The 13565-nt window shown below is 33.3% G+C and overlaps 2 protein-coding genes across 2 annotated transcripts; both read right to left on the bottom strand.

Annotated features, from left to right (window-relative positions):
* Positions 1-39: 39 nt before the first annotated feature.
* Positions 40-2503, bottom strand: LOC100786274 (uncharacterized). Its single transcript, XM_003519189.5, has 2 exons — positions 2217-2503; positions 40-1992 (listed from the first exon to the last, which is right to left on the bottom strand). The coding sequence occupies exon 2, from the start codon at positions 1953-1955 to the stop codon at positions 246-248; it is 1710 nt and encodes a 569-aa protein (XP_003519237.1). The 5' UTR covers positions 1956-1992; positions 2217-2503; the 3' UTR covers positions 40-245.
* Positions 2504-4421: 1918 nt separating this feature from the next.
* Positions 4422-9643, bottom strand: LOC100785760 (U-box domain-containing protein 15). The gene is made up of 2 exons (XM_003519188.5): positions 9220-9643; positions 4422-5482 (listed from the first exon to the last, which is right to left on the bottom strand). The coding sequence occupies exons 1-2, from the start codon at positions 9543-9545 to the stop codon at positions 4663-4665; spliced, it is 1146 nt and encodes a 381-aa protein (XP_003519236.1). The 5' UTR covers positions 9546-9643; the 3' UTR covers positions 4422-4662.
* Between the last annotated feature and the right edge of the window lie 3922 nt (positions 9644-13565).

Raw genomic sequence — 13565 nt, 5'->3', positions numbered from 1 at the left:
TTTCAGTCATCCACAAGGCTAATACTTAGACATAAGGGATTTATGAACGAACCAAATTTAAATTAAGAACATCAAAACTTCCAAGTAGTCACTACTCTTACAATACAAAAGTATAACAATTTTACTCCTCACTGCTAAGGCTAAAGGATACAAATTCTCAAATGCAACACATATAACAGCTAAAAGTACATGAGACTATGAGAGTATATTTCAATATATCAAGCATTGCAGTTCCAAATCTCACATTAGTTTGCTGCAACATTACAGGTATTAATACCATCCTTGCAATCACTGGTCAAATCATTGAAAGTTTCAAGCTGCTTTTTACCTCTAAAGAACACTTCTGTATCAATGGACACTCTCATGTAACCATCGAATTCAACTGGAATGCCATTATTGAGTTTTGTTGTCTCAGAGTACCATTCACTATTTTCATCCCAAAGCTCCGTGTACTCATCAAGAAAATGAGTGGTATACTTATCTTTCAGAGGGTCAAAGAAAGATGTATCAGGTTCATTTGTTGCAATGTAGAGGTTCCTTCCTTCGTCAATCTTGTCGCGCAAGGTTGAGAGAAGCGCATCAGGGGAGGTGTGTGCATCAAGATTTGGCCAAAGCTCCTTGTTCCTTGCCTTTTCCCCCCTCACAACATGAACAGAATCATAGTCCCAGTTCAACTTTGAAGATATTGCAGACACTATATCCATCAACCGCCTTGATTTCCATAACAAATGCCACGGCCTTTGCACAACAGATTCTGTCTCTCCTTCACAGACTCTATACCAGTAGTTATCCGGCTCGACAGATCCAAACTTCCTCATGATCAAGGCATCCTTCACATCCATAAGCTTCATGGGCGTGACCCTGAAATCCTCCACAAGATGAAGACTCATCCCATCTTTTTGTTGCCATTGGTTCCAATCTGCCCAAAACTGCTCCTTGTCCAATACAGACGCCGCCTCCTTTAAATGCTCAAAATCAAAGTAGAACCTGAAATCTTTTCCCTCCTCATCCTGCTTCGATGATGTGTATATCGAAGACAGACATATGCTCAAATCCATAATCAATGTTCGGTTCAGGTACTGAGCTTCCCCAAGAGCACACAAGAAACTCCACAAGTAATGATTCATGCTCTTGCACCTGTCTCCACCACCCTCATAAAGCAAGTATTTACCATGACTAAACGAACTTTCAGACTCAACCACAGGGAGGCTGTCATTAACAATCTCTCCAACAACAGGTAACGTGTTCGCCTGGTACATATCCAGTGGCGTCTTCTCTAACCCAGCTTTCTGATGCTTCTTCCTCTTCCTTGCATTGACACCAGTATGGTACTCCCCAATGCTAACAACACTAAGTGAACAATTCGCAGACCTATCAATCACAAATCTCCTATAATCCTTATAAAACGCAGCAGCCTTCCCTTCCTTCGGCCTAAACCGCCACGCCATATCACAAGTGCTTTCATTGGAACCACGAACCGGCTTCCCAAATCGGTAAAAATGGATGTCCTGAAACTTTTCAATTGTTGCCCTCATCATCAAATGAAACACCTCAGGGTCCCTACAATCAATAGGGCCACTAACATCACAATCAGAAGCAGCGGCCGCATCACCGGCATCAGTAATTTCGGCACTAGCAAAGATATCAACATCAGTTGAGTTGATAATGGACCCAAACACAGTTTCATTAGCAGCCATGAAATCCTCCCCTGTTCTCACAACACTGTTATCAGACTTGAAAGTGGCATTGGATTTGGAAGTGAGGAATGTGGTGATCTTGGTTGAAGGGTGAAACAAGGGATCCTCAGGTTCATAAGTGGCAGCCATAATGGTGAAAACCAAAACCCCAAAAACAAAAAATGAGAAGCAAACGTTCCCAATCATGGCCATGGCATTCTGACCTAAATTCTCAGGCCTGAAACTCCCAGTTCGGGAAAATGCAGCCCGACCCAACATTCTTCTTGTGTATCAAATCACCACCAAGTTATGTACCCTACATGAACATGAAAAAACAATGATACCCAGTAAACTATAATGGATTAAGACAACAAAAAGGGTTTAAAGTTCGCATTTTCTTTAGAGAGAGAGAAAAAAAGATGAAACGAACAAGTAATGGAATTTGAAGATCTGAAAATAAATGGAAACAGAATAAAGCTAAATCTTAATATCCATTTATCCAAATTACAAGATCTGAACGCAGAATTGATGATAACTAACCTCTTCTTATTATCTTGACAAATGAGGGATCAAGCAAAAGGGCATCACTGACACCCTCTCTCTCTCTTTCTCTCACTGACTCAACAAAAGGATTTTGTGCTGCCTATGTATATGCAATAATGCAAGTCGTCAACACAAAAAACGAATTTTTATATCATCTATAAAAACAAATTTTGATAATTAAATATTAGAAGAAAAAAAGAGAGAAAGAAGAAGATAGTAGTATAATAAGATTGTGATAGAGTAAACAGAGTGAGTGGAATGCGCACCATGGAAAATGGAGGCAGAAAATGACGTGAGAAGATTGAAGAGCTTGGCGTAATGCGCACCCATGCATCACGTGATATGGTATATTATATTATTACTATGATTATGATTATAATAGTAAATGTATATTAGTCCTCATATTTATGTAATTTTTGTTCGTCTAAATTTCTGTTAATAAAAAGATGAAATTGTTAATTTATTTTATCCACAATAATTAATTGTTAATGAAAAATTCAAATTCACATATCTATTTCTCCCTTTCTTTATTATTTATCATCAAGCCAATTTTATATTTCTTGATCAAATTATTAGCTGATTCACAACTTCAGTAAAAAGATGAATTTGTTGATTAAATTAATATATATATTTTATACTTATTACAAAATAAAAATAAGCGCTAGTAAGATATTTTTGGTTTTTATATTTTTCTCAATAAATTGCAATGGGATATGGACACGATTTTATGAATTTATGATATCTGTTTGTTGGTGACATAACATAACTTAAGAACATGGTAGCTTTGGCACATACTACTATGGTAGAGTACTTGGGGTCACCGACAATGGAAAAAAGGTAAGTTGAAAAGTGAAGAATCATGACACGCCACTCTACGCTGTCAGGCTGCTACGTGGTACGATGCCCTTTGTTTTTCGACGGTTAAAATTTGAGAGGGAATTGTTTTCTAAATAAAATGGAATAATTTTTTAAAAAATATTTTTTAATTTCTGTAAAAATTATTAAATTGTTTTTTTTGTAATGAATTTATGAAAAGGATGAATTTTATTTTTATAATTCATAATTTGATAGGACCAAAAAAATGAGTTTTTTAAAATATAAAAAAAAAAATCAAAGAATGATGAAGTCCCGTGCTTTTAAGGGGAAAAAGCATAATATCAAATACCCTCATTCTCGAAATTGAATGTTCTGTTTTTATTCATATGATTTAATAAGTATCATTTTGAAAAAATTAATTATTTAATCATCTAGTTATATTTATTTTTTTAAAATTGGTCTTCTGACTTATTTCTTTATTTTTGTTTTCTAATTTTCCGTGGTACAACTTCCATAGATCTATTAAACTTTGTCATAGTTAATACGCAATATTGGGCATTTGTTTCATGTATTCCTACTTTTGTTTCATTTCATGCGCTTCCCATTATATTTTAAAAAATCTATTACAAAATATAAATTTTTATTTCGAAATTAACTTTCCAAGAATATAATAAAAAGTGCGATAAATAAAAATAGGAGTGCAGGAAACAACACCCTCAATACTGACCTGGTATGTGGGCAAAATGGCATTATTCTTAAAATATTTTTTATTTATTTAATATCTATGTTTTCTTTACAATCTCCACTAAATCAAATCCCAAGCCAAGTGACTACACTGATGTTTCCAGCTGATGAGGGCCCATCCTACCCATCTTTATTGTTAAGGATAACTATTTAGAGAGAAGGAGATTAATGATTGTCTTTGATTGTAGCCAAGTATGTGGAAAAACATGACAAGCATAGAAAAAGAAATGTCTAAGTATGCATAAGATTTCTTCACCCTCCATTAATGTACTCTCCTAATCTCTTCTCTTTTAAAAGGAATTTTTTAATCTTTATTAAGGAAATTTAACATGGAATATAAAATATTTTTCCTCATAAAATTCCTAAATTCTAATTCATCTGTGACTTGTTACTTATTCACTTTAACTATCAACTTTATAGCTACTAAATAATTTTTCAGATAGCTTTTAAGTTTCCCATTGGCTTTTTAAACTACTTTTACGATCATATCCTTAATATAAAAGTAATGTCCCATGTTACATCCATTGATTGATCTAGAGTGCATATAATTAGCAATCTTTCACAAGTTCACGTTCATGACTCGGTGAAAAAGAAATACATGCAAAGACAAACTCATTTATGTATGTGCAAAGCACAGCATCCTGGCCAAAGTAATGAGGTGTAAATGTAGTTAATCAAGAGTGATGACGTAAACAGATCAATCCCAAGTTAGTCTGGTAAAAATCATGACACTAGTCATGTAGAGCAGCGTAGACTCACTTTGCATGGTGATCTAATTAACACACTAACTTGCCCCCCAGAGAAGAAAAAATAAAATAAGAACACATATATACAAGTTAAAACTCAATTTTGCAGTTGCTTGATGAGGGAAAAAAGGTACACATCAAGTGGATGGAATAGGAGTACAAGATGCAGCCCTATGCTGGATGCATTTCATGCTGTGTTCCATACTCCTTTGAACCATATCTTGCAATAACCGTTTGGCAGTTTCAGCAGCTTTATCTGCTCCATCTACCCGTTCAGCAATGTCATAAACAATTTTCTCCAAAACTGATGAGGTTAGTCTTTTTTCTGGGGGAGAATCTCTGAGCAAATCCAGAAGCACACGTGCTCTATCTTGAGCTTCAGCTGTGCCCTCCACTGTCAGACGTAACAGACCCGGAATTGCTCCTTCTTTAAGAATCAGTTCCCGGTATTTATCTCGACAGCTTCGACATAATGATAGCAGAGTTCCAACAGCGTGTTCTGTGCTGACAAGTGATCCATCTTCAACTGTCTCTACTAGCGTTAAGATTCCACCATCTGCAATTGAGATTGCAGTTCGTCCTTCTTCGGAGTTGGAAAGGATTTCAAGCAGTGCTGTGGCTTTTTCTGCAAACTTGGAATACTTCTTGCACTCTTTAAGGAGGTTGAGCAGAGGGAAAACAGCACTTGCATCAAGAAGTTCAATGGAATTCTCAATGCCAGTAGAAAGATTATGGAGGGCTGTAACAGCATCAACTTTTCCTTGAACACTTCCAGATTTGAGAATTTGAACAAGGAGAGGTCCGGCTCCAGAAGCAGCAATAATGGGCTTGTTGGATGTGGCAGCTGAGAGTGTCAAGATTGCAGCTGTAGCTAATTCTCGTATACCGCTATTTTGCATCTTGAGGAGCTCCACCAGTGGAGGCATAGCACCATCTGTCACTATTTTGACCTTGTTTCTAACAAATATGAAGTCCAAAATGTTATACAAAGAACTAATTTCTAAGAGAAACATAACTTATGAAGAGCAGGACCCAAAGCATAAAATCAGAAAGGAATAACAACAATAAGAGTAGTAAAAGAATACACTGAAGATAATACAGATTGCAGAATGCTTCGACCTTGTTAGGCACAATGTATCCGGTAAACATGAATTTTCTAGAGTTGAAACAAAAAATAATACTTAAAATATACCACACCCAAAAATGTCCAAGTCATCACCCAATCAGGCAAACTAGTAGTCGAACATATGCAGAAGCAATCGTACTAATGATCACATGGGATCCATAACTAAGTAACAATTGGTTCTCTCAATTATCAGTACCATATCACTGTGAAATCAATATTCATTTCATATTAAAAGAGTATAAACGTTCACAAAAAAGATTAACATCAGTAGCATCTACATTTTAACAGGCCAATAGAGAAAGTAGTCCTGCACAAGAATGAGACTCACAAGCAAAATCAATTAACTAACCTAACATTTGGAATTGACCAATTTCTCCATGGAGCATTTTGGTTACTAACAAAGGATGGAGTTAAAAATCCATTCAACCAAAGCTCAAAAGAAAATGAAAAACATAAGGATCAACAGGTGGTATCTTGCACTTATTGTCAAATTGTTTTCTTCACCAATTGTAGAAAAACAAAATGGAGAATCCAGGAAAAAAAAGAAGGAAAACTGACTGGCAAATAGTTGTTTCCTATTCATCATTCCAATGACATACAGATAAAGTAATTTTAGCTTCTGAGGTTCCAGGATTCCAGATTACGACCATATATTTGTTCAATGCTTCATGAAACAAACTTTTTGGCTAGTTTATTACACCCAACTGCAGGAGACATTAAATATTACATACTTGGGGTTATTGTCCTTGAACTTCATCAAGTTGCTCAACATTGAAAAAATCTGCCAAATTTCTGTTTCATCCTATGGAACTGTTTCAAATGTGGAAGCTACATAATAGGAAGATACAAAGGTAATGCTAATGCCACATCATCTAAAAACTCACTAGCATCAAATTGAGAAGCATGTTTAATACTTATAGTAGGTAATCTATATACACAGAAAATTTCTCTTCCTCTGGTTAGTAGCTTTACAATCACAGGCTCAAAGCTGCTGGTTCAGTAAGGACATGACTTCTGAGCAGAAAGATGTGGTGCAACTATGAAAAGTGTCTAAACACTTTCTAACTTCTAGTATATGGTTATCAAAATCATACAAATTGTATGATTCAAATTGCGATTCGATATGACATCCTTGGTGGTTGACTCAGATTGCAAGGTGAATTGAAATCAACTCAGAATCACACCTAAAATGGTTTGAAATAGTTTCTGAATCACAAGAATCACATTTCTGAGTCGAATTGTGCAATGTGTTGCATGCCCAGGTCACATGTAAAAAGAGGTCGGGCCACTGTGACCTGTTTCTAAAGAATTGATTTTTAGTTTTTTTTTTTGTAATTATTTTATAAGATTGGAGGGAAACTGAAGAATCTTTCCCTCCCATGATTCCAAAAGATGGTCCCCAACTCTGCCATTTCCAGTTGGATGTTTGGACATGTTCCCCCCATACCCATAGTGCTTTTTCTGCTTTGTTTTTCCTCCCACAGTGCTGCACAGGTTGTTGGTCCCCCCTTGTCCCTTTCTTCCATTTTTTTAATAGGTTCCTACTCCTTGTCATTGCTATGATTTTTTTTCAGTGGGGTAAAATGGGAAAGAACAAAGAAAAAGGACATTGAGGTCATTTGGAACCACTCTAAAAGTGTTCTGTTCTTACACATAGGCTTTCAGAAAAATGAAAGGGTTGTTGCATAATTGTTGGGGTGGTGTTACAAGGATGAAGCATCACTTTGCTGGAACAAAAGAGAATGTGAGTGCTAGTACTGTTCCTGATGAAGTTAGAAATAGATCTTTCTGAAATTGCTGGAAAATAAAGAAAAAGCTGAAGATGGTAAGACGCAAATAGTCAACAATGTTTTGAAATAGGTAACTATGTACCCAAGGGGCTAATACATAAAAGGTAACATCTGAGTCATTTGCTAGGAAGAAGAAGGAACATCTATGAAACAAGAATGAATGTTGAAAGATAGAGTTGGTGATTCAAGGCATTTGGAAAAATGTATCTATGGTAATGCTTTTGATACCAGAGGACAAGGATGAATTAAGTGACATTGATCTTGGGAATGATGAATGAGATAATCATTAGATTAGCTTATGTAATGTAACAGGTGTCATCTTTATTGATGTTTTCTTTTGAGGGGTTGAACCACTTAAACTTGTACAGTTGTTCTTCTTTGTAATTTTGATTTATGAGTTGAATCTTGTTTTATTTTGAACTTCATATTTTTCAGTTTATTGGTTATGCAATGATTTATTAGACTTTAAAATGCAGATATATCTGTAATGTTTTAAATGTTTCTTTACATGAAAATATATTTTTTGTTATCCATTGTTTAGGTACTGGGTAGTGGACCATGTCAAAGCAACGAGCCAAACCCCATATCTATGCCAATTCTTACCCACTTAATCAGATAGAACTCACATATCCATCTACCACAGAGACCCAAATCATTTTCCTAATTTTCAGCCTATTCCCTCTTTTCAACTAATTTTTTGAGGGGAGCATTTTTGTAGGGTTTTCAGGACTGGGTCACAGCATCACGCAAAACCCGACCTGGTTTTGGGGCACAACCTGCTTGCGCCAGAATCACACAATTCATGAACAGCAAGCAATTCATCTGGGATTCCTGCGATTCATCACCCAATTCAAGCACCAAAACGATTCAGGATTCACAGCACGATTTGTATCGCCAACTCCTTGAATTGAATCAAATCAAATGTATCGTATTGTGAATCGTACGATACTGATAGAACAATGGATTTCCCAAGCTTTGGGCTGGAACAGGTAGTGTATTTTTTTTTCCCAGTCTAAGCTTACTACAACTACAGTAATAAAATCATGGAAATTCAGTTACAAATGTCATGTTATGTTGTGAGAATTGCTCAGGATAAAACAGAAATTATATCTAATAACATTAAGACTATCAAATTAACCAAAAGATGAACATCAAAAAAAAAAAAATGGAAATTGAAACACATCTATAACAACAAGCCATGGTATCCTCGATAAAGGGTAGTCTGTTGCAATGTTAATTTTTATAAAGGAAGACCAAACATGTACCACTCTAGCATGAATTTAAGAATCTAAGGTAGTCCATGTTCCGTTTTGCTTAATTTTTATGGCGAATAACATCCTTTTATCCTAAGGTAAATTATTTCTGCAGCATCTTGAACATCAAATAATCAAATCCAAAAACAAATCAACAAAACAAGTACCATTTAGAGAACTGATTTTGAACAAAATGTATCATACATGAACTGGATTCAGAAGAACAAATTTTCTTTTAACAGTGTCATTAAAAATAAAGGGAAATTCCAATCATCCATCAACTAGATATTGCAGTACGATTTATCAAAAATAAATAAATAAACAGTGCCTTTATACTCCATTTTTTTTCCTACTGGGATAAAATTAAGTATCACACTAAGACAATAACACTATACACACACCACACCACATAAAAATCAGATTCAGACGAACCAAACAAGGTTTACACAAAGACCCAGAAGCCAAATTCGCAGACCCATTTCACAATTCACAAAAAAGCATACATCTTGGGAGAAGGGGGGGTACCGTTCGTTGCGAACAGCGAGGTTGAGGAGAGCGAGGAGAGAGGATTGGCGAGCATCGAGGTTGGAAGAAGAGAGCATCAGCACGAGCGGTTCGATCACACCCGCAGCGGCAAGCTTCGCGCGCGTCTTCGACGACGACGACGATTTCCGAACCATCTTCCTTATCTCCCTCGCGGCCTCAATCTTGGCGCTGAGGTTGTTCCCATTTATGAGCTTCTCCGAAAGTCCGATTATCTGAGTGTGTTTTCCGAGGCTCCATGTCGTCGATGTTGCTTCTGATTCTGTTTCTGTTTCTATTTCTATTTCTGTGTTCTCTCCCTCTCCCATTTTTCTCTCACTCACTCACTCGCAGTGGCCGTGGGTTTTCTGGCCAAAGCCAACCCTTTCTTCTTCTTCTTTCCAATTCCTAACCCCTTTTCAGAAATTACAGATTTTATTTATTTATAAATTAATTAATTAATAAATAATTTAGATATGTTTAACGTCACTAGCACACCGAATTTAAATTTTTCCATTATTTTTTTTTTGTCTCTTTGTATTCAATTAAGAAGTGATGTGAGTAGTTGACGATCAAAATTGAAAATAATTTTTTTAATATATTTTAGATTTTAAACAACAACAAAAATTATTAAATATTAAAAAAAACCTTAAATATATTTAAATTTAAATAAAAATAAATTTTATTTTGAATAAAATAATGTATCTAACATACATTGTTAGAGAAATCTAATTTAGTCAATTAGATAGTGTGTAAGTAATTATAAACATATCTTGTTTATTCTTGCGGATATTTTATTATTATCTACGTTATGAGGGTTTGGTTATCTGGGATGTATAAATAAATAATAAATAAATAGATTAAAAAAATTAATTAGCTTTATGGAGTTTGGTTACTGGGGCTTTATTAAGGTAGTTGTTGTATTGAACAATGAACATGTGTGTGTCGCTTATGCGTGGATTCATCTAACCACCAATACGCCACCAAATAAACTTTATTCTTACGCATTTTATTTTATCCTTCTGCTGGGAGACAAAAATCCACCAAAAGGAAAGACATTAAATTAAAGTGACATAATGTGATTTTTTTAAAAATAAAATTACATGAATTGTATTACAGAGATAGACCATCAATTTAACAGAAAATGAGGCCTAAAATAAAAAGTGAGAAAAACTTTTTTGTACTTTAGAAAAACAATGAAATATGACTTTTTATTAGTCAATATATAAAGTTTTTTTTTACTTTAAAAAATTAACAGCAATTAAGTTTTTTTTAGTTACTTGATTAACAATGACAGTGTTGATTTAAGAAATTTAATAGTTAGATATTGATTGTTTTAATATGTCATTGGATATGATAATGAATCGTGTGTTTATAAGACACAAGAGAATGATTCAATTAACTCGCACTATAAAAAAATTAAATTAACTATAACAAAATTAATAGTTAAGTTATAATTAATCTCTTGTAAAAAAAACTAACTACAACATTACTAAAATAATAGTGTTAAATAATGTGTTACATTTTAAGTATATGCTGAATATTCTTTTTTAAGTTGAAGAATGTTATTCAAATCTATTTTAATTAACTACGTTATTCAAATATATTTCATTATTATTTTTCATTTAGCTTTCGCTTAAGTAATAAAATATTTGTTGCTTCTATAAGTTAGGTTATGCAATCTATTATTTTATAGAGCTTTTTCTTACACATCTTTATGCTTCAATTCCCATCATGATTAAATAATATTTTTTTTCTTTGCCCTTTCAATTTTTATTTATTTATAGAATTTAGGAACTAATGGGCGTATGGTAAGTGGTGATCTACATAGAAATTAAGAATGTGACAAGGGTCCAAAGATAAATATCTTTATCCCTAAATCAATTACATACATATAAGAATCTTTTTCCTTTTTTCTTTATAATAGAGTAACAAAGCTCAACAACTAATCCGGTCTCACTCATTGTGTCACAACAAACATTCCTACTATCATAGCTTTATGCACATGCACCCTTTTATTTGATCATCTACAAGTTATCAATAGTAATATTAAATCTGTTCAGTCTCCAATTTATTATCCATGTGTTGTTGCCAACTTTGTTTGTCACGTGTTGTGCAGTTGTGCCTTTCACTCTTTTTTTTTTTTACTTTCTCTGTCTTTTCTCGAAACCTTCATTATTTTTCAATTTCATTTTCTTATGAGTTCTCTCTAGTAAAGCTTTAATTTCGACAAGCATTACATTTTTTTTAATTGATAAATACAAATATTAATTTATTAAAATATTTGTTTTTGTTAGACAAGCACTACATAAATGTTATAGCCATAAAGACTTGGAACAATAGATGTTCAACAACAAAAATACTTTTGTACATGCCTGCTCCATTTAGATATATGAACCAGAATTCATAGCATATTTGTGTAGTGAGGTGAGGGATACCCTTTGTTGAAATAGTCGTACTCTTCGAGTGGTTTACACATTGAGGCTTCATTATTGTAGGGTGGTCGAGTAATGATGTATGGTGGAAGCTCCATGGATGACTAGATGCTTGAGTTGCATGCATATATAGGTGATATCGATACATAGGTGATGGTGGTGTAATGTTTTGTTTTCGGCTAAGAAAACGAAAATGTTTCTCTAGCAAGAATAAATCATTTATCTGAACCACCATTTGTTTTAAAAGAATAAGTTACATTTCAATGCCAACCAAATCAGGAGATTAAGTCATAAAAAAAATAGGTGAGTTTATAAATGTGTATTTAACTGATTAATAAAATAATATTTGATATACTTATAAGACACATCACTTCTCATCATAAAAATAATAAGGTCAAATTTTAAATATGAGAAAATAAAAAAGAATAAAATATAATTAAATGATAAAATCTTTATGATTATGAAGTGATATATGTGTGAATAACATTATTCTTTATCAAATTATTTAAAATGTTTGACAATGATAATGATCAATAAATTTAACTATTACTTCATATATTTTAACTATTTTAGTGATGTACTAATATACAATGAGAGAATATGGTGAAAAATATTAATAATACTTAAATATATAGTCTATTTATTACAAGTTTAATTTTGATATACTGTATTAAAATGTTTTATATTATTAGTATCATTCACAGTGTTGACATGTCATATATGATGTTAATTCAAAAAAGAGGTATAACTTTAAGAGGAAAGAGAGGATAGAAGGAACATAACATTTCATTTTTCGTAAAATAAATAAAAAGAATTTTATTTAAAAATTAATAGAGTTTTTATAAATTAAATAAATAAGAGAAAATTATTTTTGTTAATTAAAATAAGAGTTTCTAGTATTAGAAAATAAATAGTGTAATAATGTTTTAGAAAATAAAAGGATATTTTAATTGATTATTTATTCAATGAAATAGTAAAATTGGGTTCTTTTTTATAAAATAATAAAATAAAGAAAAATAGAGTAAATAATAGGCTCAAAGTACTCTATCTATAAATAGAGACATATTAGATCAATTTTTACATTTTTTTTATGTTTTATCTTTTTCCCAGATTCGTTCTTCCTTTTTTCTCTCCTAAAATCTTTTATTTTTCTCGCATACACCCAAACCTAATCCAATAAAACTATGATCCTGAACTTGTTAACCGTTGGATCATCCTGAAATTTGGACATCTCCTTTAAAACTCATTTTCTCACATTTCCACCGTTTGAATTTGCGAAATAATATATGTAAAGAGAGAAATACTCCTCGCACAGAGACAATGACATTGAGACTCCAATCTCTTCTTCTTCTCTCTAATGCTTGGAAACCCTAACAGAGACAACCAAAGGAAAAGTTTGAGGAATCTTAGGAAATCGCTTGAGACGCCACTATCGCTACCGAACTATACACGTGAGCCCTCTTAGAGGTAAGAGATGAGTTTATCGCAATTGGGGTTAGAGTGAACATGTGTAGGGATCCTTAGAGGATCAAATTGGGGTTAATTTCAGGGTATTTTATGCATTTTAATTTTGCATGTACAATGATAACTACGAATTGCTCATGTTTGACGGGTCAATTGATGCCCTTATGCAAATTGTATGGTTTAATGGAGTGTTTGGCTTTGAATATTAGAAACCTAACAAATTTGGGAATTCTTAATTCTTGCATGTTTTCTTAAAATTGATTGAGGGATTTTGTTCCCCATGATGTGATCACATGTTCTATGCTATTAATCGAATAAATAAGTGAATGATTATATATCTTCAATGTTGGAAGATTGTTATTGTATGATATATATATATATATATAATGGATGAGAAGTGATAATGTGTTAGTGAAAAGGTGTGATGAGACATGTGTTGTGAACAAGTGT

Source organism: Glycine max, chromosome 2, assembly GCF_000004515.6.
Source record: "Glycine max cultivar Williams 82 chromosome 2, Glycine_max_v4.0, whole genome shotgun sequence".
NCBI lineage: Eukaryota > Viridiplantae > Streptophyta > Magnoliopsida > Fabales > Fabaceae > Glycine > Glycine max.
Note: the sequence above shows the minus strand (reverse complement) of the source record. Positions and strands in the feature narration are given on the sequence as shown.